The 22,343-nt window shown below is 36.1% G+C and overlaps 1 protein-coding gene across 1 annotated transcript; it reads right to left on the reverse strand.

The window, feature by feature from the left end:
- Positions 1–1,786: 1,786 nt before the first annotated feature.
- Positions 1,787–3,582, reverse strand: LOC136263562 (bone morphogenetic protein 2-like). The gene is made up of 2 exons (XM_066058175.1): positions 2,861–3,582; positions 1,787–2,675 (listed from the first exon to the last, which is right to left on the reverse strand). Exons 1-2 carry the CDS (start codon positions 3,153–3,155, stop codon positions 1,819–1,821), a joined length of 1,152 nt encoding a protein of 383 aa, XP_065914247.1. The 5' UTR covers positions 3,156–3,582; the 3' UTR covers positions 1,787–1,818.
- Positions 3,583–22,343: the final 18,761 nt, after the last annotated feature.

Genomic DNA, 22,343 nt, shown 5'->3' on the forward strand with positions numbered 1-22,343 from the left:
ATGTAGAGAGTTCAGCCTCATACAAACCACCTTGTAGAGAATTCAACTACAACAAATCACCCTGTAGAGAAGAAATTACCATGTAGAGAGTTCAGCTACAAAGAAACCATCATGTAGGGAGTTCAGCTACAAGAAACCACCATGTAGAGAGTTTAGCTGCAAACAAATCACCTGTAGAGAGTTCAGCTAGAAACAAATCACACCGTAGAGAGATCAGCTGGACGAAGTCACCTTGTAGAGAGTTCAGCTACAAAGAAACCATCATGTAGAGAGTTCAGCTGCAAACAAATTACCCTGCAGAGAGTTCAGCTACAAACAAATCACCCTGTAGAGAGTTCAGCTAGACGAAGTCACCTTATAGAGAGTTCAGCTACAAAGAAACCATCATGTAGAGAGTTCGGCTACAAAGACACCATCATGTAGAGAGTTTAGCTGCAAACAAACCACCTGTAGAGAGTTCAGCTAGAAACAAAATACCCTGTAGAGAGACCAGTTAGAAGAGGTTACCTTGTAGAGAGTTCAGCTACAAAGAAACCATCCTGTATATAGTTCAGCTACATTTCAAGTCACCCAGTAGAGAGATCAGCTGCAAAAAATATCCTGTGGGGAATAATGGGCATGTAATAAATATATGTATATAATTTGTATAATTACTAATAAAATCAAAAAATAATTGAAGTACTAAAATTCTTCTTTAAGTTCTTCTTCCTGTAGTAAAGAAAAAACACATGGGTTAAAAAAGCCCCAAAGCCAGCCATAGGCCGGCTTTGCAGTATACAAATACAAAAAGAAGTGATATCTAATCAAAAACAGCCAAGCTGTAAAAAAAGGTGCGGCCCCCAAAAAGGCCATGGTGAAAAAAGATGTGAAATCCAAGGTGGCGGCCAAGAAATGGCTGTGATGGTAGGTTAATGGTTACATTTTAATAACAACAATTCAGGTGAATTTTGTGCCGCTTGGCCTTGGCACCAAATTCACCTGAATTGTTGTTATTAAAATGTAACCATTAACCTACCATCACAGCCATTTCTTGGCCGCCACCTTGGATTTCACATCTTTTTTCACCATGGCCTTTTTGGGGGCCGCACCTTTTTTTACAGCTTGGCTGTTTTTGATTAGATATATTATACAGGAGAGTTCACTGGTATCAGTGAATATATTACTATAGCTGTTTGCTATGCTTTTATAACTATCTGACCAAAAATTTGCTAAACTATAATATTTTTATTATGGAGAAGTAAAGTTAGTTTCCGACTTCTGAGATCTATGCTAGAATTACAACTGAAATTGATAGTCATATTGGGTATGATTATAAACACATCTGAATGTGATATTAGTAATTACTGGCAGTGGAATACCTTATTAGTCACAGCATCTGTACAATGTATATACCAGTGTTTATAGAGTTACATATGTATAATGAATACTGATCAAAACCTCCTGTATAGCATGGCTAGTACATGTGTATAAACATGACTTCATGCATGACAAGTTTAGTGCATGTAACATGCTGCTCATTGTCATTGGAATGAGTGTATGTGTGTAAATGTGACCAATGTTTATATTTTATGTTTGCTGATCTTTATTGAATGGGTTGATGTGTGGTGTGCAATATAGTTTATCAAAATAATATAGTTTAATATAGCAGAGTCTAGTAAATTAAAATAAATGAATTATGAATGTATAAAATAAACAGTGCAAAATTCTATTTGTAACTTCGCTGATGATATAAAAAAAATTCATGAAAATTAAAATTTATTTTTGGAATATAAAATGTTTTGTCAAGTTCAAAAATAGTTTTAATCATTTGTTTAAAGATTAAATACAGCCACACGTGGCAGCTTTAATTGGGACATCTTTCTTAACAATGTACTCATGAAGCTCATCATTGTAGAACACCATACTGATCTTCTCATAACTGTCAGGCACACAGCATCTCTTGGGTGATCCATCCAGACCCTTAGTCCTGTAGTTGTGTAGAGAAACAATGGTTGCATGGTCGGTAACTGATTTTACTGGGAGTCTTATACAGTGTCCTGCACACGTTCCAGCATTGAATGATTCTGGGAGCACGAGGTGCATACTACCGATGCTTACCATGGTGTGGTTGACTTCTAGATCTTGAAGATGACATGATACATGTGTTGTCTTTATAACATTTTCCGTTGGATTAGTTTCAGTTTTATTTGCTTTCTCAGTGGGTTCTTCACGTTTTGCTTCATGGTTTTCTTTGTGGCTAGTTGGGATTTCTTCATCCAAATTCAACAATCCTTCTAAGAATTTGGAGCTGTAATCATATGTGAATACAACAAGCAGTGGTTGGGTGTTTGATATATCAGCTTGTTCCCCTTGAGAAAAAGTCCCTGTGCAAGATAGTTGCTGTCCTCCACTAGACAAAACAACTAGTAGCCCATGGTTTACCCATCCCTGCTTCCAGTTTTCAACTAACGAAGTGAGGTCAAAGCTTTTCCATCCTGGATTGGACTTGATTTGTTTGAAGCTAAGCTTGAAAGATGGTTCAAATTCTTCATCACTCAACAAGTAGTAAATGTCAATATCATACTGATCAACTGCCATTGAGTTCTTCTGCAGTAGACGAAGTTCAGCATGAATCACATCCTCTTCATCCATCTTGTCTTTGTCCACATCAAACTTGTAATAACCACAGCCATCATCTGCAAGGAATAGGTAGTTCATCATTTGAATGCAAAATGCAGACTATACAATATGTGAACACTCAACAATAACATGTCTCCCTTATACACAATTGCAATTACTTTTTTGGGAACTGGTATGCACATGCACATGTACACAATATACACATTCATTGGTGCATTTTTTTTTGTATTAGATGACTTACCCTCTGCTCTGTTCTCATAGGATCGTATCGTATTGGCTTCAGTCATCTGGTAATCCAATGGTAATGGAGTTGGTCCACTTAGCTTCATGTAGATTTCATTCACGTAACCATGAATGGACTGGTCCAAGTTCACAGAACCACTATTAGCAGATGGATCTTGATTGGCATCTCTGCGAACATCCTTCACTATATGATGCTCTTTGTCCAAATCCGAAATGGGTAGTGAGTAAGCTTTTGGACAGCTAAAAGCAAGAAGCAGTTGCGGTACTACAACCAGATAAACTGATAACTTCATGTTTCCCTGCTGGATCTCTTCCTTGTAGAACTCCTGAATGTGTTGAAGTATATAGATATAGTTCACTTCTATCAAGCTGCTCTCTTTTATACTAATTTATTAATGTATCATATTTCTCTGATGTAATGAGGTATGTAATTACAATCTTACTATTGTGGGCTGGTTGGTTAATCCCTGACACCCCTTAATTTTGAGATTCGTGGTATTTGATATCCAATACTATGATCTTAATTACGTAGTTCTGTAATAGCTGGAACTAAAAATTGTGACTAATTAAAAAGTTTGATTAAAGGCTGTAAGTTGCAATCATTTAGCTATGTTGTGCCTTCTCTGAATTTTACATCCAAAATTGCAAATGGTTAATTCTAATATAGAGATCTTTCCTAACAAAAACTCAACCTTAAACACTTGAATTTAGATACTCTTAAAGCTTGCATTATTGTATAATTAATTTATTTATTTTTAGCTATAGTAAATTTTATTAGATGTGATGTACTCTTACTACATTGTCATGGCATAGTACTTAGTAGCCTTAATCATTAGTCATAAAGTTGTTGAGAAACAATACTTATAGTGGTGGGGTGACTGCATGACTTATTACGTGATGCTATATTGTGAGTGCTAATGGTGGAAGAACCCAGATGGCTCATACCATATTTTGCTACCGATATCAATAGTTCCAATACTTCATTACAGGATGGGGTCCAAGATGACACTAGCTGCATGCACATATTTAGTAGAAAAGATAAAATTGGAAAGTAGCTACATACAAATTTGTAAGTGCATTTTTGTAACTTAGCAACTTACATAAAATACTGGGTATAGTAATGAATTACTGAATAGTGTCATTGATAGCAATTTAACACTTCAGTTAATGCATGTCTTGTAGAAAGGTTCAAATGGATTGGATTACTGTTTTTTTAACTCCTATCAAGAGTAGTGATTACATACCTATACACTCTGGCTACACATACATCAAGGCTGCACGGACTGCCATCATGAGCCAATAATAAAAGGGAGTGCTACCACCTACACTGTGTGTGACACATAGGCTCCATGACTGTGGTGTTATTGTATGGTGAGTGTTGAGTATACATAGTATTATTATTGTGAGGCTGCATTGAGATGTTTTTGTATTGTTTATATATTGACAGACAATGGATAAAGCAATAAACATCAACAAATGCACAAGTATAAGTTATGGTAATTTTGTGGAAAATATTTTTGAATCAGAGTAAAATAATCTTTTCACTTTTCATCATTATGCATGTATAATGGTCTATTAAAGAGTACATTATGTTGAAGACAGATCAAGTTACCCTATATTTGTATGTTTAATTTTTTTCTGTCCATTGAAACTTGATCTAAGCCATACAGCTGTACATAGCTCTGGCACATAGGTATAGACACTGATGGTATAACATGCTGATCACGAGAGGCCTAAGAGATGGGGAGGTCACTGCCATGCAATTGCTATTTAACTGGAATTAGTCATGTGCAGTTTTAAAAGCACATATATATATACACTTCTCAATAACCACAATACTTTTATGAGTGACAGCTATACCATAATTCAATGTAAGATTTCAATTTTTATTTGTATATATAAGAATAATAAAGTGCGTGTCACTTCCTAGCAAGTATTGGAGATTGCTATATTTAGTACATCACAAATCAAAGAGTAGCCATAATTCTATACGTGTATTTTGAAAAGAAAACTTTGTAAACCAACATTGCATGTATGTGGTTAATTGGTTTCAATTAATCAAATCATGGCTCATGATTACATAGTTCTCACAAACAAGTAATTGTTACCAGAGTATAGTGACCACCCTTTTGCGGTTCTAAAGTTTCATATAACTGTAAACACTATAGTCAGTCCAGATCTAGATTACTGGGAGGTATGGGAACATTGGATGGAGGAGGTATCTCTCCTCTATATGGAGGAGCAAAGTTTAGTATGCTTCCCGCTACAACCCACATGTCCAAATTGGGTTTATCTACGTCAACCTCACTGATAATAGCAGAGGATACCCCTGTAAGTGTTTTCTTCCTTGCATGTAGTCCCACACTGTATTAGTCCTTCCCACAATGTATATCTATAGACATCACTACCAGTATTCATGTAAAGACACTTTCCTATAAGTGATGAATACCATTTTGGCAAATAAAAAGAACACTACACATAAATATGTGTACATATATTTATGCAATTTTCAAGCTTGGACAATATGCAGCATATTACAGCATACATGCATATACACAAACTTGCAAATCGTAACTTACAAATGATATACACTTCTCGTCATAACTATAGCTCTAAGTTCTTTTTTGGTGGTAAAGTGTTTGGTGATCTAATACATGACAAGAATGCTTTACACAATTCTTACAGTCCATTCCCATTGCATAAAATTGGCACACTTATAATTATGTAGTATGTGCTTGACTAATACACCTGAGAAAACAGTTAAAGAAGACAGTCAAGTGGGTGTATTCTCAAGAGAAATAACATTTAAGTGATGAATAGAAGAGCACACATGCATGTGTAGTTCAGCTCCCCTAGAAGTTGGGGAAGGACCACACCAGACTGTGAATTGTGTGGTTTCCCAGCAAAAAAATTAATGGGTCATACATAAAATGTCAGACATTTGAATGAAAAATGATTAGCAAGTCAAAATCTTGCATTCCACTGAGTTATAGCTATATGATCAGTGAGCGTTTAAATCTATATTATTTATATGATTGCAATCTTGAATTTTCAGCTGATGAAGTGCAGATTTGTCAACTTTTCCTTCATCGTAAACATACTATACCATATATAGCTGTCTTCAGATGTGATCCATACTGTGTATAAATGTATATAGTATGGCTTGAACTATTACATTACTGAGCAGATCACGTGGTCCTTAACAAGTATCTAAAACTATACACATAATACATACAATAACATTCTATTGAATGGAGAGACCTATTATCCTATATAGCTAGGCTTATATAATTTGTGATGATGTGTTAGGTCACCTTCAATAGTATAGTGCTACTTTCTGGAGTATACATTCCCAACTACAATCTCTGAGTTGCTTAGCAATGTGTGGTTTAATTATTAATTATGCATGCAGACTAGTAAATAATGAAAACCAACCTGATTACATACTAGTTAATATTACTAGAGATTCACAACATATTCATATGCTACTTGTATACATGCATACAGTAAATTGATGGTATGACAATTAATGTCTGATACAATTATAGCAAGAAGTCAGAATATCCTCCTGTTATAATTGATGACCAACGTCTTACAGCTGTCACTCAGCAATGCTATTTAGGAATAATTTTTGATTGTTGTCTTCAGTGGAATGTTCAGGTGTCTGAAGTGTGTCACAAGTGCTCTTATTATTTATATCTCATTGGATGCAGTCACAAACATCTACCTGTTTCCCTTCTTAAGTTGTTAATGGAGTCCCTCATTTCATCACGCATCATGTGTGCTCTACCAGTGTGGGGACCCCCTCTTCTTAATCACCAAGTTGGCTGCTTACAGCGTATACAGAATAGGGAAGTGAGGGTAGTCTTCTCCCTTAAGAAGTATGATCATGTGTCTGTACCACGTGAACAGCTAGGTTGGCCTAACATATCAGAAGAAATTGAGATCCGTAGCTTGGCAGCATTTCATCGTCACTGTTTTAGTCGCCAGTGCCTGCAACTGCAACATTTGGCCGCTCTCACACCTATAACACTCAGTGTAAGGCCTATTTTGCTAACAGTACTTACCATCATCTGGCTAGAACACAGCAATATTGTTGACATTGTGCCACTTGCTGGTGGAATAAGTTACCATTTGAAGTGCCCTGCAAGCATGGAGAATTTGTTACTTTAACAAAGACTCACTATATGACTAATAATAGTTAATTTGTGTATTATTTAATTGTATTGCTTTGTATTTGTCATGTCTTGTATGTTTTTCAGTTTTGTACTTGTGTATTTGTATGTGTCTCAGTGTACTCTGACATGGAAGAATGGTTATGCCGAACATCATGAGTTTAAACAAAAAATCAAATCAGTTCATACTATGAACTCTTGATAATAAAGATAACAAAGAGATGATATCGGTGTCTATACTTTTCAGGGATGCCATGTAGTTTAATAGTAGTGGAGACATATTCAAAAGGTTTGGAAACGGCCGAGGGCTAACAGTTTGAAGTGGATGCAATTCCAGCGTTAAAGGACACTGTAAGTATTTTTAATCAACAAAAGTAATAGTAATAAAATAATAAAACTTGTAATAATAAATTAAACTGTATTTATAGTGTGCAATTACAATATGCAGAGGTGGATCCAGGGTAGGTTCAAAGGGTTCCATGGAACCCCCCTTTTGAAAGAGCCTCTAATTCGAGATACTTTAATAGAGCAGTCACAGTATTCTTCTGAGGAGCAGTATAGCAAGCTACGTATGTAGTTATATATTTTAGGAGATGTAGTTGATAGAGAGATGTAGGGCAGGTATTGTCTGCAGGTAGTTACCTTTTTTTGGTCTTCAACTTACAGCTAGGCTGCAATTCCAGAGTGGAACCCCCCTTTTATAAAATCTGGATCCGCCCCTGATATGTGATGCATATAGTCATACCATCACACAGACAGCATGAGTATTGTACACTATATAATGCTTGGATAAAAGTTTGATTCATTCATTAACATAGCTAGCTACATAGGCCCTTCATCTTCTCCATCCTTAAAACTGGCAGTGTGATTGATTTTTATCCACAATGCAGATGAACTTCCTGTATGCATACATGTACTACTCACATGCATACATTGTTCACTATACATTAACAATAGGACACATGCATTTTGTCTTGTATTACTTGTTACAAAGACAAGCTAGTGTGTGGGAGATAATTAAGTAATGAATATTTTCCAGTTTCAATTTCTAAAGGATGTAAACCATCATTAATTGAGTAGATGGCATGCATGAATCAAAATTTTGAACTACATTTTGCAGTTTAGTGGGTACTTCAATCCAAGTCTAATATGATGTGAGCAGATTGCGAAAAGGAGTCTTCCACACACATACATTTCTATGAACTTCAAAGACCATAAGTCCATTACTTAGCATTCAAGAAATATATGTTAAGCTGAAAGTTTGCATCCACTAAGCTGTGCATATTGGTGCTCACTATATACTGACAAGTTGAATGAAGTTGCGAGTCATAAATTGGATGTGTGTGAAAGATCCCTTTTCGCAAATGTGGTCACATTGCAATAATATACATGCACTTTTGCCGTACTTTATTAGTGTGATTAATGGCAGCTTGAATGCATTATTATATACTGCTGTCTTGCACCAATAGTGCCACCAAATTTCGTTTGTGATATGAAATTAAAACTACTAGACATGTGCACAGTCATAAATTTTGTACAGAATTATATAATTTGAAATACGATCAGCCTTTGTGATGAGACTAAAGAGTTGTGCACTTTGGCATACTGCTGTTGTCACATCACTGCACATAATAAAACGTACACATTGTAGGTTTATATTGATCAGCTATGTACCTTATAGCAACTGAGTATGTTTAGTAGACACTTATCAATACAATAACTACAAGGGAGAAGACAGGTCCAGTGGTAGCAATTTTTTTGTCAAACAAATAGTTATAAACTGAACATATATATAACTGACAAGCAAGAATAAGGGTAGGAAATTGGTGAAAGTATAGCACAGACACTTCATTATAATTATACTGAATTTTGGCATCACAACCTTATGCTCCCATACCAACCTAAATGCAAGTTCCCTGGGGATAAAGTTAACCTGGTCCTGGATTTCATATGCATTCAAAAGAATTTCCACAAAGCCAACTCTCTGCAATGCAGGCTTTCATGGAAAGGTGCACGTACCAGTAATTAAGACTGCTATGCAGGATGAATTCGGACACACTTATATTGTTGCTCGGACCCAATTTACTGACCCATTTTTCAGTAAATTTGCAGAATCTTCCTTTTCTGGTTAATAGATGATAGAAACAACCTACCTGAAGTACACACACACACACACACACACACACACACACACACACACACACACACACACACACACACACACACACACACACACACACACACACACACACACACACACACACGCACACACACACACACACACATGTACACACAAGTACATACATGGTCTTATGAAATACACACATGAATGACTTAAAATAGCAACTTAGTTCAAGAAGTCTCGAAACATCTATAATGTAAATGCGATTCAATATTTGATACAGGTTACTGAGAAATTATACCTTATGTGTAGGAGTCCATGGTAGGGATCATGTATCACTTACAGTGTATATAGCTAAAACAAGCCATACTTATACTCTCTCAACAGATATATATATTGTAAAAAATGCATAAATGCCAAGTTCGTGATCAGTAATGTAACAAAAACCGTAAACAAGTTTTGTTTGTTTAACACTTACTTAGCATTACAAAAATGCTTCCAATTGCACTTCTTTGGAGTACAAAAACACTGCAATTCATGGGAGTATACTCTTCAACAGGTGTAGGATGTCACTGTCACAAATACATCCTACATACCTCTGCCTGGAGCTAGTGAAGTTAACTGCATGCTATACAGAATGAAATACATATGCATAACCTATACATAGACTACATGTTGCATACACACGCACACACACATATATACATACATACATAAGTATGTACGTACGTATGTACGTACGTATGTATGTGCATACATACATGTGTAGATAAATGATAGCACCACACAACTCTTACACTCACAGTCTGACTCTCCATCATTTTAAAAATTGAAAGCTTTGTCAACTATATCATTAAGGTAGTGTCTACAATTAAAATGCTGGTTAATAGTAAGTCCGAGAATAGCTATGTAAGTCTATCAAAACTGTTAAAGTAATCGATTGGAACAGTATTGATAATCCCTTCCTGCTCTGAGAATTAATTGCACTACTATAAACTGTCAAAACTTTACAGTGTAGCATACATGTACATTGGCAGACAAAGTGCATGTCGAATATAATTGTATGTAGTTATAGATCACACTAATGGAATACTGGCATCTTGTTCCAGTTCCCAATTGTTGATTGCCACATCCTTTTCACAGCTTGGTTGTTTTGGATCTCAATGAAAAAGGTTTATGGTGATTTTTTTATGCGATATGACCTCATTGTTTAGAACAAACAACATAAGCACAGTAATGTGTGCACAATATATAAACAACATAAAAGTCATTAATGGCAGCAGAGACATTTCAACATGGAGCGCCATCCTGTGGCATGACCCTGTAGCAAATAATGTGGCTACTTATTAGCTAATCATTTCCAACTATAGAGACTATTATTACAACTGAGATCATGCATTCTTGAAGAGTTCATGCCAAGCTGTGAAAAAGGATGCGGCAATCAACAATATTGGGAACTGGAACAGGATGCCAGTATTCCATCTGTGTAATCTATAGCTACATACAATCTGTCACTTTGTACAACATGCACTTTGTCTGCCAATGTACATGTATATTACCAAGAGTAAATAATGGAAGAGAGAGTATCCAACTGCCATATACTGCATCAAAAATGAGCACATCAAGTAGAGAAGCCATCCTGTAGTGCTGTCAAAGTAAGTGTTGAATGAAGTAATAAACACCTGCTAGCTCAGACTGTTTGACTTCAAATCATGCCTGAGGACTTCAAACAGACTGACCTAGCAGGTGTTTATTACTTCATTCAACACTGTCTTTGAAAGCACTACAGGATGGCTTCTCTACTTGATGTGCTCATTTTTGATGCAGTATATGGCAGTTGGATACTCTCTCTTCCATTATTTACTCTTGATATTACACTGTAAAGTTTTTTTTATAAATAAATAAACAACAGGCTAATTTGAAAATTTTATCAATTCATTGACAGTAATGTTCCTATCATTGTTATTGCCCCACCCCCCAAGGTAGGTTGGGGGAATACAGGGGAATTAACAAAGTCTAGTGTCAAATTCCCCAGAACTGGGGCTAAGAAGCTTGTCAAAACCCCACTACGTATGTCCCCACCTCGAAAGAGGGGTTTCTATAGGTGATTTGATAAAATAATTTTTGGTTCAGTATTAACTGCCGTTGTCAAATGTCCCATGTCAAATCCCCAGTAGGTGTATGGGGATCCCGGGGGTGGGGCTTGACATTGATAGGTGCATAATTGTCAATGATTTTGCAATAGTAATTTAATTGTTGAACATTGCTACTAGTCTATCCGTTTCTGAACCCTGGGCATGCTGTAGGTTCTGTGTAGGTTCTTTTCTGTAGGTTATACTTCATTTTTCAAAGTCTATCCGTTTCTTGGCTAGCACGTGTACCCTTTGGTATCAAATGTTTGATGCTACACGGTGGTTTGCTCTCTCGATAATCTATGGTTTGATGCTGGCTGCTTTTGTGTGTTATTGTGTAAGCTCGCGTGATCTAAAGTGTGGCAAAATCGATGGATAAACCGGAATCGAAACGGGAAACGAAACGAAATCAGCCTACAGTCTAGTGGAGGACAATACACTATAATGCACGCACTTTAATTGATACCTGTTTATGCATCCAGCAAGACTCCAGGTGACAGATTTCTCTGCAAGGCGCTTATCGATATCAAACGCCTGCTCCTATCCGAAGGGTCTGGGGACTCTACAATAGAAAAGTTCTGTGCTTGGGTATAGACCTTATTCACTGAATTAATTTCGTAGCGCTTATAACCCGTTGCGAAGGAGTTGTCCGCCAATGTTCACCATTTGCAGTACCTAAACCATGGTAACAGTGACTCACTAAACTTTGACCACTTGTGCTCCTTGTTAACACAAGCTGTTGATACTGGTGTGTCTCATCTACTTATTGTCGGTGATTTTAACATGCCCTACATAAACTGGACATCTCTAACTGTCACACCTGCTAATACTCACAATGAGTCTTTTCTAAGCCTATTGGATGACCTATATCTTATCCAACATGTCACATTTCCCACTAGATTTAGAAGCAACCAAGTGCCTTCCTTGCTGGACCTTATATTAACCAACGATGAAAATACAGTGTCTAGTATGACCTCTTTATCGCCACTTGGAAAAAGTGATCATATTGTTATAGAGTTTGTCTTTTTGTGTTATTGCACAGTGGAATGCCATAGTGTATCTAAATACCTATATAACCGTGGAGATTATGTATCAATTACTAGAGATTTATTGAACACCAACTGGGAAGTACTCTTTGAAGGACTCAATACTGAGAAAATGTGGCTACTTTTCCACTCTAAACTGTTATTTCTTATTGACAAATATGTTCCTACTCAAACGTTTGAATCTAATTCTAAACCTAAGTGGCTAAATTCTTCTACTCTTAAAGCAATTAAACAGAAACATAAAGCATGGAACACCTATAAAGCCACTCACCATCATGTCGATTATCTTTCCTACACCACAAAGAGAAACATTGCCACTGCTACTGTTAAAAGGGCTAAATCCAATTTTGAACTTAAGCTTGTTGATAGTGTCAAAGAAAATCCATCTGTGTTCTGGAAATATGTTAGAGAGAATGCAAAAGTGCGCTGTGATATCATGTCCTTAAGGAAAGGGGATGGATCATTCACCTGTTCTGATCGTGAAACAGCTCAATGTTTAAATGATTTTTTCTCTAGTGTATTTACTATTGAGCCAGAAGCAGATCTGCCATCTTTACCAGATAAATCTATGGGCCACCACTTAGGCAATATTACCATCACACACTGTGATATATTAACTGAACTCAACCGGCTTAAGCCAAATAAATCTTGTGGCCCAGACAACTGTCACCCACGTGTGTTGAAAGAAATCAAAGATGGACTTATTTTACCCCTCTATCTCCTATTTAATAAATCGTTACAGGAGTCCTCTTTGCCTTCATGCTGGAAACTAGCAACAGTCACTGCCATTCATAAGAAAGGTGATACAAATCTTCCTAGCAATTATCGCCCAATCAGCCTTACTTCAATATTTTGCAGAATGCTTGAGTCAATTATTAAAAATAGGATAATGTCTTACTTCCAAGCAAATGACTTTTTTTGCAATGAGCAACATGGGTTTCGTAGCAGGAGATCTTGTGAGACGCAGCTATTGACTGTTATGGAACACTGGACTAGGTGTATCGATGATGGAACTAGTGTTGATGTTGTGTACCTAGATTTCCAAAAAGCTTTTGATAAGGTTCCTCACAGACGTTTGCTGACTAAGTTAGAAGCATATGGTGTTAATGGCTCGATACTTCATTGGATTAAAGCTTTTTTATCAAACAGGAAGCAACGAGTAGTTGTTCGTGGAGCACTCTCTGAGTGGTCTACTGTCACTAGTGGTGTCCCGCAGGGTAGTGTGCTTGGTCCCATCTTATTTATTATATATATCAACGACCTACCTGACTGTATACAGAGCTATTTGGGTATCTTTGCTGACGACACAAAACTTTATTGCCCCATCTGCTCATCTGAAGATTCCTCCATTCTGCAAGAAGACATTGATGCCACTTTGCAATGGTGTGACACATGGCTATCCTTCCTTAACCTTCCTAAATGTCACTACAGCACAATTGGACATTCATCAAACACAGAGTATTATTTCTCATCCGAAAATGAAGCAAATATGATCTCCATGGTTGTGGAGGAAAAAGATCTGGGTGTAGTATTTGATAAAGATTTGAAGTTTACATCTCATGTTAATCAAATTGTAATGAAAGCTAACAGGGTATTGGGAATTATTAAACGTACCTTTGCCTCCAGGGATGCCAACACAATAAGATTATTATACGTTACTCTTGTTAGCCCAATTTTGGACTATGCGTCAACTGTCTGGAACTCTCATCTTATGAAAAACATTCGTAAATTAGAAGCAGTTCAAAGAAGAGCCACAAAACTTATACCCTCCTTCTATAATTTGACATACTCTGAAAGACTCCAAGAACTTAATCTACCCAGCTTACTTTACCGTCGAACCAGAATGGATCTGATTATGACTTACAAAATCCTGAACAATTTAGTATCTGTGGACAAAGACTATTTTTTTACTGTTAATACCAACCCCACCCGATCAAATGGACTCAAACTTTACAAAAATCGCTTTAACACTGCTATTAGAGGTCATAGTTTTTCACAGAGAATCGTCAATGATTGGAACACCTTACCCCACGAAATTGTATCTGCACCTAATGTACTGATCTTTAAGACTAAAGTAGATGTATTTTTATATGACCGCCGGTTTGATTTTATTTAGATGTATTGAGATTGGTTTTTATAAGACTTTGTCTTCCTTGTACCAATTAACAAATAATTACATAACCAAGTAATAATAATAATAAGAACGTGACGTCATAAATAATTAATTAATTAATTAATTAATGTCCAGACGAAACTGCGTAGTGCACACAAGAACACTCACCGGAATTGAGTTAGACGAAACCCGAACGTCAAATTGAAGTGAGCGTTTTTTCTCCGGTGCCTTCGTTAAGCAGGACACTTTTCTAAATAGTGCCTTTCTTCTACCAGTAACTCGTTAGTTACCACCCGTAAAACTTGTTAGCGTGCCCCAGTAACTAGTAAGGCCGGTTTGTAGCTCATAGCAACCAATTTAAATGCGCTGCGCCGCCTGCGCGTTAAACCAGGACCTTGTCTCCTATGAGGGAAAGAACTATTATTGGTGGAAACAACGATGTTTTCTTACTTGGAGGTTAGTTCTGTGTAATGTACTCCAACTATTACTTTACTGCAGATAGTTTTTAGGGTATTCCATTTGAGTATTAAAATGCGCAAAAGCATTAGAATACACTTACGAGATTTTAGCCTATAGTCAGTAGAGGCATAGATAATAGACACCCTATATGTAGGGGTGTCTATTATCTTTGGTAGAGGCAAGTCTTATTATTGGACCATATTTACAAGTCTGTGCTATTGTCCACTGATACTACGCTGTGTGGTCTGTTATTTAGTGACTAGTCCATAAGTGGCGACTTACTATTTATTGCTACTGTACAAGCATTGTTTAGCTAAAAGGTAGCAAAACAAAATTTCTATGGTAAAAGACTCTGTTTACTGTGCTCAGGATTGAGTAAGGGGCACCAAGAAATAGTTTATTATAGGGCAGTTGTTCTCATAAGACTTGTTTGTGTTTCATGTTCTGTAGACATGTCAGTACTGTGCATATTGTACACTAATGATGCAGTCACATGTGTCATAAGATAAATAATATGCTTTGAACATTTGCTTTTACCATACCTTTGCAGCACTGGATGTGCAACTATTGTACATAACATGGCTTATAGTTATTTATAGCAATCAAACCAAGCACTGTAATACTGTTAACACTGAGTAATAATGATTACAATAGCAGTGCAAATGTAAGCTATTCAATTTGTGGATGGTAGCAGTGTTAGTGGAGTATGTACTAAGATTCTGTCTTATAACAGTGCTGCCTGTTCACGTCTCGAAACTATCCCAAAGATTCACTTGCAAACAACTATAAACTTGTTACTAACTACTCACGTAACACTGGTCTATATATCGCATACATACAGTATGCTATAGGATACTAATATAGTTATGTTCTGGTTAAATGTCTCTTGTTGCATATAGCTTGTAATGTATGACTGTACAGTGCGTATGTATGATAACTTACAATATGTGACTGTCTCAGCGAAAACCTGTCTAGTTTACACAAGCATGTGCATTGAGAAAATTGAAACTTAAAAAAATATTTTTCGTTACATTATGCATGCTACAAGAAAAATATGCAAGTTTTTATCGGGCCAGTACACGAAGAAGGAAAATTTAAATCGATAAACTATACACCATCTTACTCATGGAGAGTTCAAAAACCTTTGTTTCATTTCTGTAGCCCCAATGGTTTGCGTGTCACGTGAGTTTGTTTACGAAGCGGTAGACACAAACAAAATTATTGCTATTCTTCAACAAAGCCGCCTTCATATGCCTACACAAAAATGAATGCAAGGCTAAAACTATATCTTGGTTGATCTGCCAATCCATGATGAACATTGTAAGCCAAATTTCAACTTTGTAGACTAATCCAAACGGAAGTTATGGCTATGAATGCAAGCGCCTGTAGTTTATTTTTAGTAGTCACTGTACAAATCGATTTCCTTGTTCTTCCTACTTTCTAGCACTGTAATTCCAAAACTACTCACCACAGAAAGCTGAAACTTTGGTGAATCATTCCTTGGACAATGCAGATAATGCTGAGAAATTAAAAGGATATTTAGAGGTTGTGCGAACTAGATGGGTTTTCGCTGAGATGGTCACATATGTGACTATTGTATATACATTCAGTGAAATCAAGTAATGGATAACTCTCAATCTTTCTTTAATATTGCTGCTTCTGTGTTGTGTTGGCTGGTCCATCTGTAATTCTATAATTTTTATAGCATACTGTAGCATTGTTACAAAGTTGTACTGAGAATAAAGTAGATGGGGTTGATGATGGTCCTATTCAGTGTCACACATGGTAATGGGGACATTAGCTTTATATAAGTTGACCATATAATATTATTATGTATGTACACTGTGCAGGGTTGACGCTTGTTATCTGTATAGTAGTGTTGTAAACTGGTATGGAAAAACTGATTATAACTGGTATTGTCTTTTGCCCACTCACTTGGTAAACTTCTGCTGACAAGTGATAATGTCATAGCATAACCTCAAAGCATGTGTAAATGTCGTGTAACAACAAAATAAAATTTAGGAAATTTGTAGTTGGCAAAATTTTAATTTGGCGACATACGCACTATTTAATTTTTATTAAATTTACTGATAAATTGGCACTACACTGTTGCACATGTTGTAGGCTGACAGAAGGATGAATTTGTATCTTGAACGTTTCTTGTGCTGAAATGTCTGCCTTGTAAATTTAGTGCTCAGTCACAGTAGGCTGTCCACTGATAGCTTTCACAGGGTTAGATCATCCGATGCGTGATCAAATATCTGAGTCTGACCTGGATTGGATCACGTGTGCAATGGATCAATTAGTTCACGTTGAAGTGTTTTAACCTAGTCCTGCCACAACCTAGTTTTTTTGTGAGCCACAACTACTTATCATGATCATGTATCTAAGTAATACAGTAAACCTTTGATTTCTTTAGGATGTCATGTCAAGTTACATATACAGTGTTAAGGAGTGTTGACAATGTCATCAGTGGACTGTTTATTGAAGCCAATCTACAAGGGTCATTGAAACTTACTACTGAGTAGAGACCTGACCAACTAACACATTGCAAGTGACTATAGGTATCGCATCATAACTTGGAGATATGCATTTGTACAGGCTATACCGAAGTAGGACACTCTCCTCTCTTTTTATATTATGAACTCTCGCTAGTGGGCTTGGCTCCATGTAAGCTTACAGACAGCATCAAACATAAGATTCATGCAGACTGTAATACTCTAATTGATAAATGAGCACAAGCAGAGTCTTATAATTAGAGCGAATTTGCTAGTTAGTGCATAGAATCACTGATATGAGCAGTTGTTCTTATAGATAAGACTTGTTCGTGTTTTATGTATACAGCTTCCCTAGACATATCAGTACTATCCATTTGGTGCATATAGACACACATGTCAGAGAATAATAGTATAGCTTTGAGCATCTTATTTAAAGATCACTTTCACCATACCTTGCAGCAGTTTGGATGAGTGACTACTGGTTAAGACAAATCTATTGTAGGTACACTTCTGTACACCTCGTAGAATGAAATTTGTGTGTATATACATGGCTTATAGCAACTGTAGCAATTAAACCAAGCACTTTATAATTAAATCAGAATACTGATGACTACAATAGCAGTGCTAATATAAATGTAATGAGCTAGTCATTTTGGGAGTGGGTAGCCATGTTAGTAGTGTGCATACTAAGATTCTGTCATATAAACCATTGGCATATAGCTTATAATGTATGCGAACAGTATAGATCCTTGCTAATCCAAACTCCAATAATATGAACACTTGCTAATCCCAACAGTAGAAATGACTGTTCTATTAGGGTATTTTGTGAACAAGTGTTTGTTCTATTAGAGTATTTGAATAGGGTTCTGTATATAGCCATTATTCTGAACAATTTCACTACATTGAGAACAGAGCTGTTCAGATTATTGAGGATCCACTGTTTAATAAATTGGTATAATATCCATTTTATTGTATTATTAGCTTACAATGTGTGACTGTTGTGCACACGTACAATGAAATTAAGTGATGGATAACTCTTAATCATTCTATGATAGTTCTTCTCTGTGTTGGCTGGTCCATCTGTTGCCCTATAATTTTGATAGCATACTTTAACATTGTTAGGAAGTTGTACTGAGCTTTCATGTCTTTGTATTGGTTGGTACTGGTGACATCAGCTTTATAATATTACCATGTATTTTGTGTATGTATACTGTGCACATGGCTTTCCCCTTGTTATCATTTAAACTGGAAAGTTAAAACCCATTGATTTATCAGAATTCCATTCAAATGCTCTAATAGAACATACACACTTAAACAAAATAATCTAATAGAACTGTCACTTTAGTTTGAATAATAGAGCATTTGTGTATCGATAGCTGAACATTAAAGGGACCACTGTACTAGGGTATGTGTGACCTATTAGAGTATTTTGTTATTACATGAACATTGTATTATAGTAAGTGTATGTTCTATTAGAGTAGTTGAACGTAACTCTATTATAAACAAATGGGCTTCATTTATTTGAACAAATGCACTTAACTGAACACTTTTAAGATTGAATTGAAACAGATGTTCAGATAGTGGAGGTCCTACAATACTTATTATACATCACAGTTAGACAAAGCAAATACAAATTGTTTTACACGTTAACAAATTTACTTGGTTATGTGTGACCCGGTCCTAGTAATAATAATAATAATAATAATAATAATAGTAACATCACAATTCTCCGCCAAATTCGCCATTTGCAGTACCATAACTATGGCAACATGATAGCAACGGTCGTGCTCACCCAGTTTTAGAACTCAAAATGGCGTCCGAAACACTATCGTCATGGTAAATGTGAACCCTTGTATGGCTTCGCGTGACATCAGAGGGTGCTTGCTGTTCTAAATGAATAAGGTCTATATACGTAGGTGAGCGTTGATTGTCCTGTAACGATATATTTGGACCCCCCCAAAAAGTGGACCCCCGGTCCACTTTTACTTGAAATATTTGGACCCCTCTGAAATATTTTATCCCCCTACGAAATTTATCATTAACGCCATTTGCACACATTCAAAGGGGGGTCCAGATATTTCAGCTGAAATAATCGATCCCCCTCCCCCAGTCTATATTATCTTTGCCCTTACCTGTTGCATTCAGCTAACCACCCCAGTTTCTGGAAACTTAGTGACAAGTGTAAAGTGTCTAACTAGCTACTGTATGCCTATATACTATTATTTTCTCTTATGGGCTTCCTCTGCTGACACTTGCTGTCAGTTTTCAACATTGATCCTTGCAATGTGATGTAAAGTAGCTACGTATTGTGTAATTCCACCTGCCTTACTACAGCAAATGTTTTAAATGATCGTCCCCCATCTCTTAAAGTCACACTTACCATCACAATAAGGTGCTGCATGTTAATTTTTAGTATTATGCAGACCTACAAAACTATATACTGAGCTAGCTATACTGAAGCACCTTATAAATTAGACTATAAGCAGCAATTCCAATATCCATATATACTAACAACATGCTATCACCCAGATATTATTTAGTTCACTACTATGAAAATGTGATTTTAGAATTGACTTGCCCTAGCTCTGGACTTTGTACATGAACATCATATAAAATCAGCCCTTTCCAGAAACAATCCAAACTTAAAGTAGAGTACCTTCAATTGCTGCAGAGATTTAAAAGTAGTTATATTAAGTTACTATGAGACATGTACAATTGAAATTACAGTACTTAGCCACTACCAGTAAATGAGTCTCTGTGTACAATCTGTTGAATTAACGGCATCTTCCACGCAATTTGTCAGGAAGATGTCGAATAATGCTGCCTTGTATGTAATAGATTTCATCTTCAGAAAGAATTTTCTTAGTTCAACCCAGCATGCAAGGAGTGGGTGGACTCAGCCAAACATACTTATTATAATAACTGTATTTTACTAATGTAGTTAAATCTTGCTATTGTAACCACACAATGTCCACACAGGTCATTTATACATATGTTACAGTCTTGTTTGGTCACATGCAATCAACCTGACATTTAATATTTTTGTACACATTCAGCATCAATGATGGCATCATTACCAATGATGATTTCATCTCTTATATGTGCTGTGGAGTGTGGAGAAAAAATAGCTAATTTCTTTTGAAATGTTTTGTTTACCCCTTCATTGACTGTATAGGCCGGGAATTTCACTTTAACTATTTAATCCTCTTTTAAAGGTAAGGTTGTGCTGCAAGGATAGCTAGTTTATTTGAAATAGTATTATTTAGAGTGTGCTATAAAGATAGAACAAAAGTGTTATTAGCAGCATGCAATAATGCAAATATGAGTAATATGGGGCCCAAGGGATTAATAATTAGTTGGTTGGTACTGGGTGTATTAGGGCAACCAAAAGGATATTATTTGACAAGAGTGGGTGAGTGATTTATAAACAACATATTTGATATCATTTACACCCACCCTCCCAGTTTGTTAATTAGTCCATCACTTCTTTTCTACTAGCTACAAAGTACACATGACTAGGTTAAAACACTTGACAATCGTCTAAGCTCTCATAGTGTTTTCATCGACTATGTGAAAGCATTTTATTCTGCATGTTCGAATTCCCCATGAAAGACTGTTGTTGAAACTGGAAGTTTTACAGTAGTTACAGTGGTTCCGTTCATTCCTCATTACCCGCAGACAAAGAGTTGTCATCAAAGTTGTCATCAATGGTCATTATTCTGACTGGAGTTATGGAGTTGTGTTCCTCAAAGATGTCCTCTTTTGTTCATTCTAGCTATTTATCAATGACCTTCCCTCTGTAATGAAGTCAACTAATATTAAGACATTCACTAATGTTGTCATCCTGCACAGAAAGGTAGCTAACAACACACAAGAACTGTGTACATTACAACAAGATTAAACTGTGTATCTGAATGGTGTAGGTTCTGGAAAATGAGCTTGAACCCACAAAAGTGAACTTTTGTGTATCTCTAATAAACGATCACCTCCTACTGTCCAGCAGCCCTCATCTTAATGTTACTTTGACTTACATTGACCTTCCATCATATCTCATCACAAATTCTTTATCTGCATAATATTATGTCTATGACATTTTAGATCACCATGCATCATTGCTGAGATTTTGAAGAGTATTAATTTATACTCTGTCTTTTGCCCCTACAAGATCGCATCTGTTGTAAGCAGGTATTGCTTAATTGTTTTTGTAAATAGCTAGTGTTTTCTTTTGGAATTGTATATACGTACAGGTACCTTTTTCTTAATTTGCTTATTAATAACAGTAATAATATTATATTTAAATCTCAGCTGTATTTGCAACTATTTAGTTTTGTTTCTGTGTAATTGTATAGTTTCTTATTGCTACTTAACTATGTTTTGTGCATGTATAGGTGTTGCTTCTATAGGCCTATAACCTCACAGCTTTTGTATTCACCTTGCACAGTGAAAACTAACTAGTGAAGGTCACTACAAAAGTAGCGAATATCACTACACAAAAATAGCGAGTATTGTGGCAGAAATTAGTAGTGAATTTCACTACTAATTTTTTACACTGTGTCATTATTGTGACTAAATTATAAACTAGTAACCGGCAATAATAATAATAATACCCTACCTCTTTTCCAAAAAGAAATTAATATATAGCTATATATATATATATATATATATATATATATACCAGCTGTAGGAGAATAAACTCACTTTAAAATAAATATATTCATTCCCCTGCTTCCCTGCAGCTGAGCCTCTACCCTGTGGCAAACACTAGCCTGCATGCATGCCGGAAGTATAGTGACACACTTGATATGATATTATTTTATTTATTTAGGCTTTATCAGGGGCGGATCCAGAGTTTGGAAAGAGGGGGGGCACCTTGCTGAAAAACAGTTGAAGACCAAAAAAACAAAAACAAAAAAAGATCACAACAATAATAGCTAGT

This window comes from Dysidea avara, chromosome 8 (assembly GCF_963678975.1).
Source record: "Dysidea avara chromosome 8, odDysAvar1.4, whole genome shotgun sequence".
Classification (NCBI taxonomy): Eukaryota; Metazoa; Porifera; class Demospongiae; order Dictyoceratida; family Dysideidae; genus Dysidea; species Dysidea avara.

Bases quoted from the DNA above. Each gene is read 5' to 3' on its own strand.
- LOC136263562 (XM_066058175.1), bottom strand. From the start codon at position 3,155: ATGAAGTTATCAGTTTATCTGGTTGTAGTACCGCAACTGCTTCTTGCT. The intron at 2,676-2,860 runs GTAAGTCATCTA...TATTCCTTGCAG, and splicing joins CTATGAGAACAGAGCAGAGG to ATGATGGCTGTGGTTATTAC.